Source organism: Haematobia irritans, chromosome 3 (assembly GCF_050003625.1).
Source record: "Haematobia irritans isolate KBUSLIRL chromosome 3, ASM5000362v1, whole genome shotgun sequence".
Classification (NCBI taxonomy): domain Eukaryota; kingdom Metazoa; phylum Arthropoda; class Insecta; order Diptera; family Muscidae; genus Haematobia; species Haematobia irritans.
Window position 1 is genome coordinate 181,321,937 of NC_134399.1, and position 15,853 is coordinate 181,337,789.

Sequence of the window (15,853 nt, forward strand, 5' to 3'; positions counted from 1 at the left end):
TATTACGAAAGTCATTCAACTCAACGGAAATAACAAAACTTTTTTCAAAAATAGAACAAAAATTCCATTCGAAAGTCCTGAATCTAGAAATTAAAGAAACAAATACCACTCTACTAAAGATCAGAAAACAGTTACAAAATCTGGACAAGATATTACGATCAACACTTAACGAAACATAATACAAAAACTTCACCAAAAAACAAACCACAAGATATAATGAAATTATATCCTCTATAAAACTGACACACTCGACAAAGATACAGAATCTAAAAGCAGAAAAACTTAGAGAATACAATTTACAACTCAATCCCTCATGGTTTGTGAATAAAACTAAGGTTTCATTCACAGAGGAAAGCATGTGGCTCCTTTCCCTCGGATCTAAGTTTGCCATTCCGGTAAACAACAATAATGTTTCAACTATAGGACTCATCGCCGACCTAGAACAATGGGTACAAACAATATCAGACGACAGAGAGAAAGATATAACTCGAACAAAAATAACTAACAGGATTCTCACATACAAAAGGAATATGAAGAACAATCCCAAAGACAAATTCATCCTTAACATATATGATGAGACAAAACGATTTTTAAGAAAACAGAAGGATATAATTGTAACTCGATCAGATAAAGGCAACAAAACGGTAATAATGTACAAGAAAGATTACAAAACTGGAATGGAGGAACTTCTAAACGACAAGTCAACGTATAGGACAATGAGAGAAGACCCAACGCTAAAATTACAAAGGAAAAATAATAAAATTATAATGGATTTATTTAAAGCGGAATACATCACATAACAAGAAAAATTTCACTTAACGTCCAACTCTGCCACAGCCCCAAGACTCTATGGACTCCCAAAAATCCACAAAACCAACATGCCTTTACGGCCAATCTCATCCTCAGTAGAAGTCCCATGCTACAATCTATCAAAATATATTGGTGACATTTTGAGCAACATTATATTGGAGAAATATAATATAAAAAACTCAATGGAACTAAAAACCCGATTAGAGGAAGTATCTCTGGACGAAGACGACATCTTAATATCCCTGGACGTGGTATCGTTGTTTACCAACATACCTATATACTTAGCAATTAAAAACATAATGACTCAGTGGAAAATTCTGGAAAAACATACAAAAATACCAAAGACACAATTTCTAAACATTCTCCAATTCTGTTTAAATGACAATAACTATTTCAATTATAATAATACAATATACAACCAAATTTATGGTATGCCGATGGGAAACCCACTTTCTCCTACAATAGCGGATATCGTTCTTGACACACTATTAGAACAAGTACTAAATGATCTAGAGAAGAAAAACATAAAAATTAAATTAATTACTAAATATGTAGATGACCTATTTGCAATAATAAGTAAAAAAGATGAAGAAATAATACTTAAAACATTCAACCAATATTACAACAAACTACAATTTACCATGGAAAAAGAAACTAACAATTGCCTACCCTACTTAGACATTAAAGTATATAGAAACAACAGAACAATCGTAACAGAATGGTATACAAAATCAATCGCATCAGGGAGAATTTTAAACTTTCATTCATCACAACCAATAAACCAAAAAATTAATACAGCAACCAACTTATTGATGAAAGCAATAACATTAAGCGACGATAAATTTAAAAATAAAAATATCAATAAAGTTAAAGAAATCCTACAACAGAACGCATTTCCTCAAAATATAATTGATAATATTACAAAAAATTCAACAAATAACAAATCAGACAACACAAACAAAACCACCCCATCTGGCAATCCCAAAAAATTCTACAGCTTCTCGTTTATTCCTAAACTAACAGAGAGTAAAAAGCTGAGAGAAATAATAGAGGACAAGGAAATATCATTTGCATACAGACCCAATAGAACAATAGCCTCTCTTTTCACATCTACAAAAACGAAAATTGAAAAAACACAACAGAGTAATGTTGTTTATGAAATAACATGCATAGGCAACAACAACGAAAACTGCAATCAATGCTACGTAGGAACAACCAAGCGAAGCTTAAGCACAAGAATAAACGAACATCAAACAGACATAAAAAAGGGAAAACAAACAACTGCACTAGCCCAACATTGCATTGAACGACAACATACACCTAACTGGGAAGATGTGAGAATATTAGATAGAGAACGAAGAGCAAATAGACGATACACTCTCGAGAGCTTGCGCATTCAACAAAAACAACATTGTGCAATAAATCGAAAAGAGGACAAAGACAACACCAATGCTGTCTACACCATAGCATTAGTATAGTTTACTTCAAACTGTGATCGTAGCCATAAGAAACAACAACTGTGATAACTTAAGTTAACTTTCGGACTATTTGTACAATTATTTAAAATTTGTGTTTAATGTTGTGTTGTAATAGTGACGTTATACTTAGAATAATAATTTATACAATATGACGAAAGATTAAATGTAAGTTTTTCATAGAAAATTATGGTTCAATCATAAGCAAAAAGTAAAAATATTGTTCCTTTTTAGTATATTTTATTGTCGTTGCCAGATTTCAATAAAGTAAATCCCTGAGGAAGATGGAAATCCCCATCGAAACGTAGGATAAAAATATGAAATAAATAATTTTTTATTTGCATATACTCATGACCTTGAAAGCCTGACTAGAAATTCTAGAAATCATATAAAAAACGAAGATACAATAAGGTCGATCTTTTTTATAAATAAATAAAGAAAAACACATTTTTTGTCAAAATTCGTTTTTATTATTCAACATAGTTCCCTTCAAGAGCGATACAACGATTATAATGACCTTCCAATTTTTTGATACCATTTTGGTAGTACTCCTTCGGGAGTAGTGTAGTGATGGAGCCATGTTTCATCCATTGTCACATATCGATGGAAACACTCTGGTGTATTACGAGTTAACAGCTGCAAACACCGTTCAGAATCATCAACACGTTGTTGTTTTTGATAAAATGTCAGCTCGCGCGGCACCCATTTTGCACAGAGCTTCGGCATATCCAAATATTGATGAATGATATGACCAACACGTTCCTTTGATATCTTTAAGGTCTCTGCTTTCTCGATCAACTTCATTTTACGGTCATTCAAAATCATTTTATGGATTTTTTTGATGTTTTCGTCGGTAACCACCTCTTCGCGTTCACCGTCCTCCGTGCTCATTTCACCATGCTTGAATTTTGCATACCAATCAATTATTGTTGATTTCCCTGGGGCAGAGTCCGGAAACTCAAGTTCTTGCTTCCAGTATTTTTTCCCTCCAAAAAACAGTATTTTATCAAAACACGAAATTCCTCAAAATTGGACACGTATCATTTGAAGGTTAGTACTATTTAAAAATAATATGCATTTAATACTAGCGACACCATCTATGTGTCAGACCGGGGACTTATCAGCCAACCTGCACTCAAAAAAAAGTGAACTCTCTATTTCACTAAAGCCATATTAACTTTATATTAGTTCATAGAATCATTATGTTTGGAAAAAGTTTATTTTAGTCAAATAATTTTTTGCGTATGTTAGTTAAATGAACTAAAAAACGGGAAAAAGTTATACACAAATAAAGCATAAAGATTTCCTAATTTCGTATTTCTTACAAAATAGTTCATTATTTCTTTAAATTTGTAAATTTTACCAAAAATGTGTCCATCGTTAACTTCGTATGTCACTAAAGACATTCTTGCAATTTTGAACTCCAAGATTTCTCTTAAAACTACAAAATTTTCTTTAACTACTGAAAAAATTTAGTTATGTCTAATAAATTTTCTTGAATTTGTCGAAAAATATTTACTTATTTTTGCCATATCGGAGTGATGCCATCGCTTGTAATACCGTTTAGTTAAAATTTTCTAAAAAAGTTCCAAATTTTCTAAAATTAATCGAAAGTTGTCTTTCCTGGTGGGTTCACTGTTTTTTCAGTGTGTTATATGCATCGCTCGATTTTCCGTCCGTCTGAACGAAACCAGCTATCGACTTGAAACTTGGCACAAGTAGTTGTTATGGACGTAGGTCGGATGGTATTGCAAATGGGCCATATCGGTCCACTTTTACGTATAGCCCCCATGTAAATGGACCCCCAAATTTGGCTTGCCGATCCTCTAAGAGAAGCAAATTTCATCCGATCCGGCTGAAATTTTGTACATGGTTTTAGTATATAGTCTCTAACAACCATGCAAAAATTCGTTTACATCGATCCATAATTATATATAGCCCCCATATAAATCGATCCCCCGATTTGGCTGGCGGAGCCTCTAAGAGAAGCAAATTTCATCCGATCCGGCTGAAACTTGGTACATTGTGTCAGCATATAATCTCTAACAACCATGCAAAAATTGGTCCACATCGGTCCATAATTATATACAGCCCCCATATAAACCGATCACCAGATTTGACCTCCGGAGCCTCTTGGAAGACCAAAATTCATCTGATTCAGTTGAAATTTGGTACGTGGTGTTAATGTATGACCCCAAACACCCATGCAAAAATTGGTCGAAATCGGTCCATACTTATATATAGCCCCCATATAAACCGATCCCCAGAATTGACCTCCGCTGCCTTTTGGGGAAGCAAAATTCATCCGATCTGGTTGAAATTTGGTACGTGGTGGTAGTATATGATATTTAACAGTCATGCCAAAAGCAGTCCATATCAGTCCATAATGATATATAGCCCTATATAAACCGATCCCGAGATTTGGTTTTGGTGCCTCTTGGAGGATCAAATTTCATCCCAGTCAGTTGAAATTTGGTACATTGTGCTAGTATATGGCCATTAACAACTATGCCTAACTAGGTCAATATCGGTCTATAGTTATATATAGGCCTCACATAAATCGATCCCCAATCACACAAAAATTGGTCCATATAAGCGACCCCATATTTCAATTCTGGCTCTCTACCACGTATGGGCTAACTTCCAATTTAGAAAACGATGTTAAGAGTTTTAAGTTACCACAACCCAAGTTATTCGATTGTGGATGGCAGTCTTTCGTAGAAGTTTCTACGCAATCCATGGTGGAGGGTACATAAGATTCGGCCTGGCCGAACTTACGGCCGTATATACTTGTTTTTAATATAATAATCATTTAGATCAAACATTTTTATTTTGCATTATTAAATAAACAATTAAATCAGAATCGTCTCAAGTAATCGTCAAGTTTTTAAACAATAAATTTAAATTTGCAGTATTTTACTGCACACAAAAAAAAACCGTAGTAAAACTAACACTAAATTTAACTTATTTTTATTGTAGACAAATATTTGTTTGTAGTAAAATTTTACTATGTTTTCGAAATTGCTTAAAACCAAAAATGTATAGAAAATGTTTTATTTTTTTCGTTTATCATTTTATTGCATATCACCTCTGAAATATTGAAATACCAAATGCTTAAAAGAATGACACCATTGCTTCTCATCCTATCTCTTAGAGTTAATATCACTAAGAAATTTTCTTATATGCTATTCATTCAAACCTACGTAATGAAATTTTGGCTTTTTAATCGTATTATTTTAAATTGAAATACCTTCTAAACCACATTTTTTATAACCACTGTACAAACTCACCGAACATTGTATGCGATTGTTTTTCCATTCATTCATATTTACTGTCGGTGAGTTCACTGGTTCATATTTTATGTGGTGTAACTGTGTTTATATCCCATAGAGTGTGCGTGTGTGTGAGAGTGAGTGTTTGGATTGATAGTGCTAGTGGTAGTGGTGCCGACATGTGGCGGTAAGCATGAACGTATATCCTGTGTGCGTGTGTGTGTTCTTATAAAATTCAAGTACTTTTTGCTGCTAGAAAAGTGCAATGATTTCATAAATAATTCAAAAGAAAAACTACGTGGTTTTTTTCATTGAATTCGATTGATTCGACGATTGATGTGGAAAGTTTCGTTGAAATGTGTCGGTGTCGGTTATGTTGAGTATTTAAGTTTGGTTGGTTTCGATTTTAGCATAAAACCAATCAATATAGATTCTTCATTCACATTCGATTTTATAATAAAAACCAAAAGCAATTGTGGCTGTTTTATGGTAATCAGACTTAAACATCTACATTAGCACACCTTTATACCATCTATGTAATAAATATTCTTTCCCGGTATTTTTAAACATTTGGTTTTTCAACTAAATTGGTATTCGGAATCTGAGGAGAGGTAATTGTAACTGGGTTTTGGATGTTGTAGAAGGATTTTCTCGTGATATAATTGTTGAAAATAGACACAAGTAAGACACTTGCCAATAGAATGTTAAGAAAAATCGTCACTATTCTTAGGAAAACACCTCATAATCGGCAATCGCATTTCAAAAGTCGTCAACAAATCGGCAATTTAATAAAAATAGAAAAGTATTTATTTTATATACAAAACGGAAAATTGATATGTATTTCATTTCAGTTTTGTATAAAAAACAAGTAAGTAAAGTCTAAATTCGGGCTGGGCCGACTATATTATACCCTTCACCACTATGTAGACCAAAATTTGTGTTACCATCTCAACTCCTTGAAATTTGTTGGGAAGGTTTATATTCCCATATACAAATATTTATATCTTAGCCGATTCTATAGAGTTTGTAGTTCTACAAACTCTATAGAATTTTGCGATTCTGGGATGACACACAATGTTAGTAAAAACAAGTATATGGGTGTTTCCAAAGTAACGGTCGTTACCGATATTCTGTGATTTTTAAAATAAAATTCCACCCTAAGAATATATGTCACGAGGATTGCTTAATTTTGGAACTACGAAAGTTCAAGATTCGGTAATTCTTTGTAATGTTTTCTTTCAGTAATAGGTTTGTTTTCAATCAAATAAAATTATTTATCAAAAAAAACAAGTAAGGAAAGTCTAAAGTTGGGCGGGGCCGACTATATTATACCCTGCACCACTAAATTTTCTAAATTTTCGATACCATATCACATTCGTCAAATGTGTTGGGTGCTATATATAAAGGTTTGTCCCAAATACATACATTTAAAAATCACTCGATTTGGACAGAATTTGATAGACTTCTACAAAATCTATGGACTCAAAATTTAAGTAGGCTAATGCACTAGGGTGGAACACAATGTTAGTAAAAAACAAGTAAGGAAAGTCTAAAGTCGGACGGGGCCGACTATATTATACCCTGCACCACTTTGTAGATCTAAATTTTCGATACCATATCACATCCGTCAAATGTGTTGGGTGCTATATATAAAGGTTTGCCCCAAATACATACCTTTAAATATCACTCGATTTTGACAGAATTTGATAGACTTTTACAAAATCTATAGACTCAAAATTTAAGTTGGCTAAAGCACGGGGCCGACTATATTATACCCTGCACCACTTTGTAGATCTAAATTTTCGATACCATATCTCATCCGTCAAATATGTTGGGGGCTATATATAAAGGTTTGTTCCAAATACATACATTTAAATATCACTCGATCTGGACAGAATTTGATAGACTTCTACAAAATCTATAGACTCAAAATTTAAGTCGGCTAATGCTCTAGGGAGAACACAATGTTAGTAAAAAAATATGGGAAACGTTTAAATCTGAAACAATTTTAAGGAAACTTTGAAAAAGTTTATTTATGATTTATCACTCGATATATATGTATTAGAAGTTTTGGAAAATTAGAGTCTTTTTACAACTTTTCGACTAAGCAGTGGCGATTTTACAAGGAAAATGGTGGTATTTTGACCATTTTTGTCGAAATCAGAAAAACATATATATGGGAGCTATATCTAAATCTTAACCGATTTCACCCAAATTTAGCGCGCATAGCAATAATGCTAATTCTACTCCCTGTGCAAAATTTCAACTAAATCGGAGCAAAAAATCGGCCTCCGTGGTCATATGAGTGTAAATCGGGCGAAAGCTATATATGGGAGATATATCTAAATCTGAACCGATTTCAACCAAATTTAGCACGCATAGCTACAATGTTAATCCTACTCCTTGTGCAAAATTTCAACTAAATCGGAGCAAAAAATAAGCCTCTATGGTCATATGAGTGTAAATCGGGCGAAAGCTATATATGGGAGCTATATCTAAATCTGAACCGATTTCAACCAAATTTGGCACGCATAGCTACAATGCTAAATCTACTCCCTGTGCAAAATTTCAACCAAATTGGGCCAAAACTCTGGCTTTTAGGAGTTATATCTAAATCTGAACCGATTTCAATCAAATTTTGCACACTTCACTATACTACTAATTGTATTCCTAGTGCAAAATTTCAACCAAATTCGGCCAAAAATCTGGTTTCTGGGGCCATATAAGTCCATATCGGGCGAAAGATATATATGGGAGCTATATCTAAATCTGAACCGATTTCTTCCAAAATCAATAGGGTTCTATTCTGACCCAAATTAGGAACATGTGTCAAATTTGAAGGCGATTGGACTTATATTGCGACCTAGACTTTGATCACAAAAATGTGTTCACAGACAGACGGACGGACGGACAGACGGACATGGTTATATCGACTCAGGGACCCACCCTGAGCATTATTGCCAAAGACACCATGTGTCTATCTCGTCTACTTCTGGGTGTTACAAATATATGCACTAACTTATAATACCCTGTTCCACAGTGTGGCGCAGGGTATTAAAAAAAAACAAGTACAGTATGTCAAGAAAGTCTTTTGACATTGCCAAATATTTCAAATTCTAGAAATAATTGAAATATTAAATATTTTATTAAATTTTTAATTCTGTGTACGTATGTATACTTTGCAAAATACATAATAAAATATTTTTTTAAAATTTCATTATATTTAATTTTGGAACAAAACATAATTTTTATCCCATTGTCAAAACACTTTCTTGACAAACTGTATATACAGCAGTAAGTTCGGCCGGGCCGAATCTTAAATACCCACCACCATGAATCAAATATAATATTTTCCTTTGGCAATTCTTCGTCACAGCGAGTTACTTGATAATATATAGAATTTCAGGGGGTTTTATGACAAATATTCTCCCAAGTAGATCAGTTCAACCAGTACGCTTCCCGAAGATACATTTAAAAATTCTACATATGAGGACTAGATCAGATTCTACATTTATAAGAACCATTTTTGTTTGAGTTCTAGAGGAATCATAATCATCTCATGTAAGTGTATAAGATAATGATTAAACAACTTCTTGATCTAAAATCTGTAGATTTTAACTTCCCATTATTTAAATGATTACGAGAAGTAAAATCTGGAAATTTTACATTCAGTTTCAAGCAATTTTCGAGATCAGTGCATCTTCTATACCCTAAAGAGTGAAATCGGTCTATATGAAGGTTCTAGAAGCTAGACCCCAAATCGGAGGGCCGGTTTATAAGAGGGCTATATTAAAACCTCTACCGATACACAATATATTCAGCACACCTATTTATAGTCCTAAGAAACTCCCGATTTTCAATTTCAGGCAAATTGGATAAAAACTACGGTTTCTAGAAGCACAAGAACCCAGCAAAAAAAGCGTCGCCAAAAAAGTAATGAAAATGTTCTATTTGGATCCGGAAGTGGTGCAAAATTGACGCAGAAGCGATGAATTTAACATGGGCTTGTCATAGGACGGAAGTCCTCCATTTCAACAGCCGTGGCACTGAATTTGCATCACTTCTCCAGGTGTGATCCGAATTCAATGTTTTGGATGTAAATTAAAAAATTCTGTGATATTTTGTCAAATAAATAATTTGTATAATTTTTTATAATTTTTAATGGATTCTAACGCTTCTCGAAATATTTTCAAAAATTCCCTATTTTTTCAGATTGGATTTAGCATTTTTTTTTTCGACAAAATTTTAATAATTTGTATCATTTTATGAATTCTTAAACTGTTTTAACCAATTTGTAACAAAAAAGTTAAAATTACCCATTAAAAGTATGAAGAAGCCAAGTTATAAAAAATTGAATTAACAGAACTTTCTGGGTAGTTCAAATAAAGAACATCGTTGGGAGTGCATCTTCTTGAAGTGCTTTTAAAGTTATGCCTTTGGAAGAACTTCCAAATTTTTTGCTGGGAAGTAAAATCGGGAGATCGGTCTATATGGGAGCTATACCAAAACATGGACCGATAATCACCATTTTCGGCACACCTCTTTATGGTCCTAAAATACCTCCAGATTTCCAATTTCAGGCAGATTAGATAAAAACTACGGTTTCTAGAAGCCCAAGAAGTAAAATCGGGAGATCGGTCTGTATGGGGGCTATAAAAAAATATTTGTATTCCTAAAATACCACTAGGTTAGGTTAGGTGGCAGCCTGATATATCAGGCTCACTTAGACTATTCAGTCCATTGTGATACCACATTGGTGAACTTCTCTCTTATCACTGAGTGCTGCCCGATTCCATGTTAAGCTCAATGACAAGGGACCTCCTTTTTATAGCCGAGTCCGAACGGCGTTCCACATTGCAGTGAAACCACTTAGAGAAGCTTTGAAACCCTCAGAAATGTCACCAGCATTACTGAGGTGGGATAATCCACCGCTGAAAAACTTTTTGGTGTTCGGTCGAAGCAGGAATCGAACCCACGACCTTGTGTATGCAAGGCGGGCATGCTAACCATTGCACCACGGTGGCTCCCAAAATACCACTAGGTTTCAAACTTCAGGCAAATCCGATTGGAAATACGGTTTCTAGAAGCCCAAGAAGTAAAATCGGGAGGTCGGTCTATATGGGAGCTATACCAAAACATGGACCGATAGACACAATTTTCGGCACACCTATTTGTGGTTCTGTAATATCTCTAGATATACAACTTCACGCAAATCGGATAGAAAATAAGGTTTCTAGAAGCCCAAGACCCCAAATCGGGTGGTCGATTTATTTGGGGGCTACATCAAAACATCGTTATATAACCCATCTTCGAACTTGACCTGCCTGCAGACAAAAGGCGAGTTTGTGCAAAATTTCACCACGATTGCTTCATTATTGAAGGCTTAGCGTGATTACAACAGACAGACGGACAGAGGGAAAAAAGTTGTACACCAATTTGAAATAAATTGTGGAAGGATATGAAAAATATGAAATACATACATATACAGTATGTCAAGAAAGTCTTTTGACATTGCCAAATATTTCAAATTCCAGAAATAATTGAAGTAAAAATCGAGTTGTTAATTCGTTTTGAGAAAAATAAAATATGTATACTTTGCAAAATACATAATAAAATATTTTTTAAAATTAAATTATATTTAATTTTGGAACAAAACATAAGTTTTATCCTATTGTCAAAACACTTTCTTGACATACTGTATATTTATTATAACATAAATTAAAGCTCGGATCTCAAGCTTTTTTAAGGAATAACAAATACATATCTACTTCATATTTTCAATATAGTTTCACAATATATCTCATATTGGTGTACAACTTGTTTCGTTACTGGCTGTAAGTGGTGTCATTAGACCATAACTCTTGCTATCATCATTTCTATATGGATTAGGGACATTGAGTAGATTTTTGTCACACACAAATGATTATAGCCCGCCCTACCCATCTTTGGTATTTTTGCATTGTTTTGAGTTTTCTAAAATACCCTTCCCCGTAGAGAATGACATCCTTTAACTTTTCGTCATTGCTGTCTAGACGCCATGTACCACAATTGCGTTGCAAACAATTTTCAAACATTTGAACTTTTTCCAAACTGATTATGGAGAGCAAATTTACAAAAATAAATGTCTGATTTACAATGTCTTTTGATGCTGTTTTGGCTTTTTGTACCTTTTTGAAGAAAAGTTTTTACCTAAACATCCTAGACAACAAATTACAGAGTTACATAGAATTGTTTACAGTTTCTTCTTGTTTTTAGTCTTTGATATTTTGTTGATCAAAAGTTAATACGTCAAACCTTAAAGCTATTGTACCAATAGACAAAAACAAAGGCATCTTTACTTTGAACTCCTGTATTCATGTTGATGTTGATGATGAAGTATTTAAATTGTTTTCACCAACCAATATTTTGATATGCAAATTTGTTGTATGAGTGTGTGGGTAAGTAAGAGCAATTCAATGACATTGTCTCTACCGAAGCAACATGGTTGTTCACATGCAGCATAAATTCTTTGAATTTTTGTCACCCTACGCAATGCGTGCCATTTTTAGCAAATGCTCTGAGGTTATTGAAATTGAAACAAAGAAAAAAAAATAGCAAAATTTCGAAGAAACCAATATTGCTATTGAATGACATTCGCACAATGTTAAATATTTACATTAGCAATTTTTCATCAGCAATATTGGCACATGACCAAATTAAGCTTTTTGTGAAATAATAAACGAATGCATATTAAGAAGGTTAAAATTAAAATGTTATAGGAATTGGAATGTTACAGCTGCTAGAAATATATTTGGAATTTCTGAGAAATGCTTCTAGCCGAATATAAAACGTGTTTCTACACAACTAAAATCAAATACACTGAACTCTAATTTCGGTTAGCAGTGACAGCTGAATATTTCTTATTTTATTAACAGCTTATTATACTGTTTACAGGTCAGCAATTTTTTTTTACTCGTTTGTAAAATAAAGTTGTCTTTAACTTGTTTTTAAAGAAATTTGATAGCATATGAAGAAAAAAGCTGAAAAATTTGCTTCCTAGAAGCAAGTACACAAAAACCAAATGTAAAAGAGAATTGTGTCTTAAAAGTATCCTTACTTGTATTCTCTGCTTCTTTGGCTCGGAATCAATATCAAAATTTTTAAAGTAAAGACAAAATCTTTGAAACCGGGCATGCTTTTTTTCAGTGTATGCATGTCAAATTTGGATGAATCTTTCGTATTTTTATACCCTCCATCATAGGATGGGGGTATATTAACTTTGTCATTCCGTTTGTAACACATCGAAATATTGCTCTAAGACCCCATAAAGTATATATATATTCTGGGTCGTGGTGAAATTCTGAATCGATCTAAGCATGTCCGTCCGTCCGTCCGTCTGTTGAAATCACGCTAACTTCCGAACGAAACAAGCTATCGACTTAAAACTTGGCACAAGTAGTTGTTATCGATGTAGGTCGGACGGTATTGAAAATGGGTCATATCGGTCCACTTTTACGTATAGCCCCCATATAAAGGGACCCCCAGATTTGGCTTGTGGAGCCTCTAACAGAAGCATATTTTATCCGATCCGGCTGAAATTTGGTACATGGTGTTGGTATATGGTCTCTAACAATCATGCAAAAATTGGTCCACATCGGTCCATAATTATATATAGCCCCCATACAAACCGGTCCCCAGATTTGGCTTGCGGAGCCTCAAAGAGAAGCAAATTTCATACGATCCGGCTGAAATTTGGTACATGATGTTGGTATATGGTCTATAATAACCATGCAAAAATTGGTCCACATCGGTCCATAATTATATATAGGCCCCATATAAACCGATCTCCAGATTTGGCTTGCGAAGCTTCAAAGAGGAGCAAATTGCATCCGATCCGGCTGAAATTTGGTACATGGTATTGGTATATGATCTCTAACAACCGTACAAAAATTGATCCACATCGGTCCACAGCGTTACCGCAACTTAAGTAATTCGATTGTGGATGGCAGTGTTTAGATGAAGTTTCTACGCAATCCATGATGGAGGGCACATAAGCTTCGGCCTGGCCGAACTTACGGCCGTATATACTTGTTGGTATTGTTTCCGAGCCAAAGAAGCCGAGACTACAAGTAAGGATACTTTTAAGACACAATTATCTTTTAAGTTTGGGTTTTGTGTACTTGCTTCTAGGAAGCAAATTTTAATTTTTCGCTTTTTCAGCTTTTTTTCTTCATATTCCTTTAAAAAAAAAGTTAACGACAACTTTATTTTCTATACTCGACTTCCAGTAGAAACTATGCTATGTTTCAAGTAAAAAACGTCTTTAAAATAAAGTGCTGAAAAACATGTCCTATATTTGAATGATTTTTTGCATTGTAGTCACGATACAAAAAGACAACAAATTTAAAGATAATTTCATTATATTTAAAGAATTTTTCTGAATTATTAAAGTCAAGTTGACCTTAGCTCAAACATTTTTTCTTTCATATTATGATACCCATTTTTAAGTGAAATCACTTAATTATAAGGACAATACGACTTCATTGAAAAGTTTATCGACTTTTGGACAAGGAAAAAAAAACCTTATATTAGAGAAATGCGTCTTCTATGTTAAATGTGCATTTGTATTTTAAAGACATGAAATATGTGTCCTCACGACAATATTTTTTTTTTTCAGTGTAGCCCATACCATTGTAAAATCTCTCAATATCCGCCGATGGTAATGGTGTGGTCCGCCGTAATGGTGAATGGTCACTTCCACAAGTGGGATCAAAAATAAATGCCCAACACTATGGGGAAAATATCCTAGGTTAGGTTAGGTTAAAGTGGCAGCCCGATTAAGATTCAGGCTCACTTAGACTATTCAGTCCATTGTGATACCTATAAACTAAAAGTACATATTGCATATGGGCACTTCTAATTTTAACCGCTGAACCTTCTCGATTATTTTTCTTTGCTGAACCAACCAGATTGTTCCAAAAACATTAGCAGACTGCTTAAGTTAACGTTTTCCAGAACCGCCAGTAATCTGAAGCTATATGCTCCTAAAAGTTGCTGGCGCTTTACACAAAATGCAGGACACTCACACAAGAGGTGTTTAATTGATTCTTTTTCCTCCGCATCATGACAGCTCATACAATAGTCATTATACTTCGCGCCAACAGTTTTTGCAAAATCGCCTATCAGGCAGCGACCCGTTATAGCAGATATCAGGAGTGATATCTGACGTCTCGAGAACATTAGCATATCTAGTGTGCGGTTTAAGTTGAAATGGGGCCATATTTGCTTGGTGTCGTTACAACCCCTGCAATTCTCCCATCGAACATTTGCCATCATAACAGCCTTCACACGCAGTATGAGCTTGCAGGTAGCTAGGGGCATACCAACAAATTCTAGTTCCCCTGGAAATGTAAGATAGTCCCTAGCCTTGCCAACTCATCCGCTTCGCAGTTCCCCGGTATGTTCCTATGGCCAGGCACAAATATTAGTTGAATATTGTACTTCTCAGCCATCTCATTGAGAGATTTGTGGCAGTCGATGGGCATTTTCGAGTTGAGGAACACAGAGTCCAAGGATTTTATTGCAGGTTGACTGTCTGAGTATATATTATTGCTCACATTTTTTGGAATATTAATTCTCAGCCAATTCGCCACCTCTCTTATTGCTAATATTTCAGCCTGAAAAACACTACAGTGATCAGGTAATCTTTTCGCTATTCGAAGTTCCAGATCTTTAGAATATACTCCGAAACCCACTTGGCCATCCAATTTGGAGCCATCAGTGTAGAAATCTATATATCTTTTATTCCCCGGGGTCCGTGTACACCACGCCTCACTATTGGGAATTAGAGTCTCAAACTTTTTGTCGAAAAGTGGACTCGCCAAAGTGTAATCCACTACGTTAGGCACATCTGACATTATTTTGAGGACCGAACTGTGACCGTAACTTTTTTCCGACCACAGCGATAGCTCGTGCAACCGCACAGCCGTTGTTGCAGCTGACTGTTTGGCCAAAATGTCTAAAGGCAATAGATGCAATATGACATTAAGGGAATTTGTATCCTAAATAGTGTATTGAAACACTGGGCAGACAAATATTTCGGCCCTCAAGCCAAAATGGTTTATAAGTCAGGTTGCTGGCTTCATTTCTATGTTGTGCGAAATTCGCAATCGTATTTCAACCCATTACCGCCACTGTGGGAGCCACCGTGGTGCAATGGTTAGCATGCCCGCCTTGCATACACGAGGTCGTGGGTTCGATTCCTGCTTCGACCTAACACAAAAAAAGTTTTTCAGCGGTGGATTATCCCACCTCAGT

The 15,853-nt window shown here is 34.7% G+C and overlaps 1 protein-coding gene across 1 annotated transcript; it reads left to right on the forward strand.

Moving 5' to 3' along the window:
- The first annotated feature begins 878 nt into the window (after nt 1-878).
- Nucleotides 879-2,288, forward strand: LOC142231313 (uncharacterized). Its single transcript, XM_075301928.1, has one exon. It carries the CDS (start codon nt 879-881, stop codon nt 2,286-2,288), a length of 1,410 nt encoding a protein of 469 aa, XP_075158043.1.
- The last annotated feature ends 13,565 nt before the right edge of the window (nt 2,289-15,853 follow it).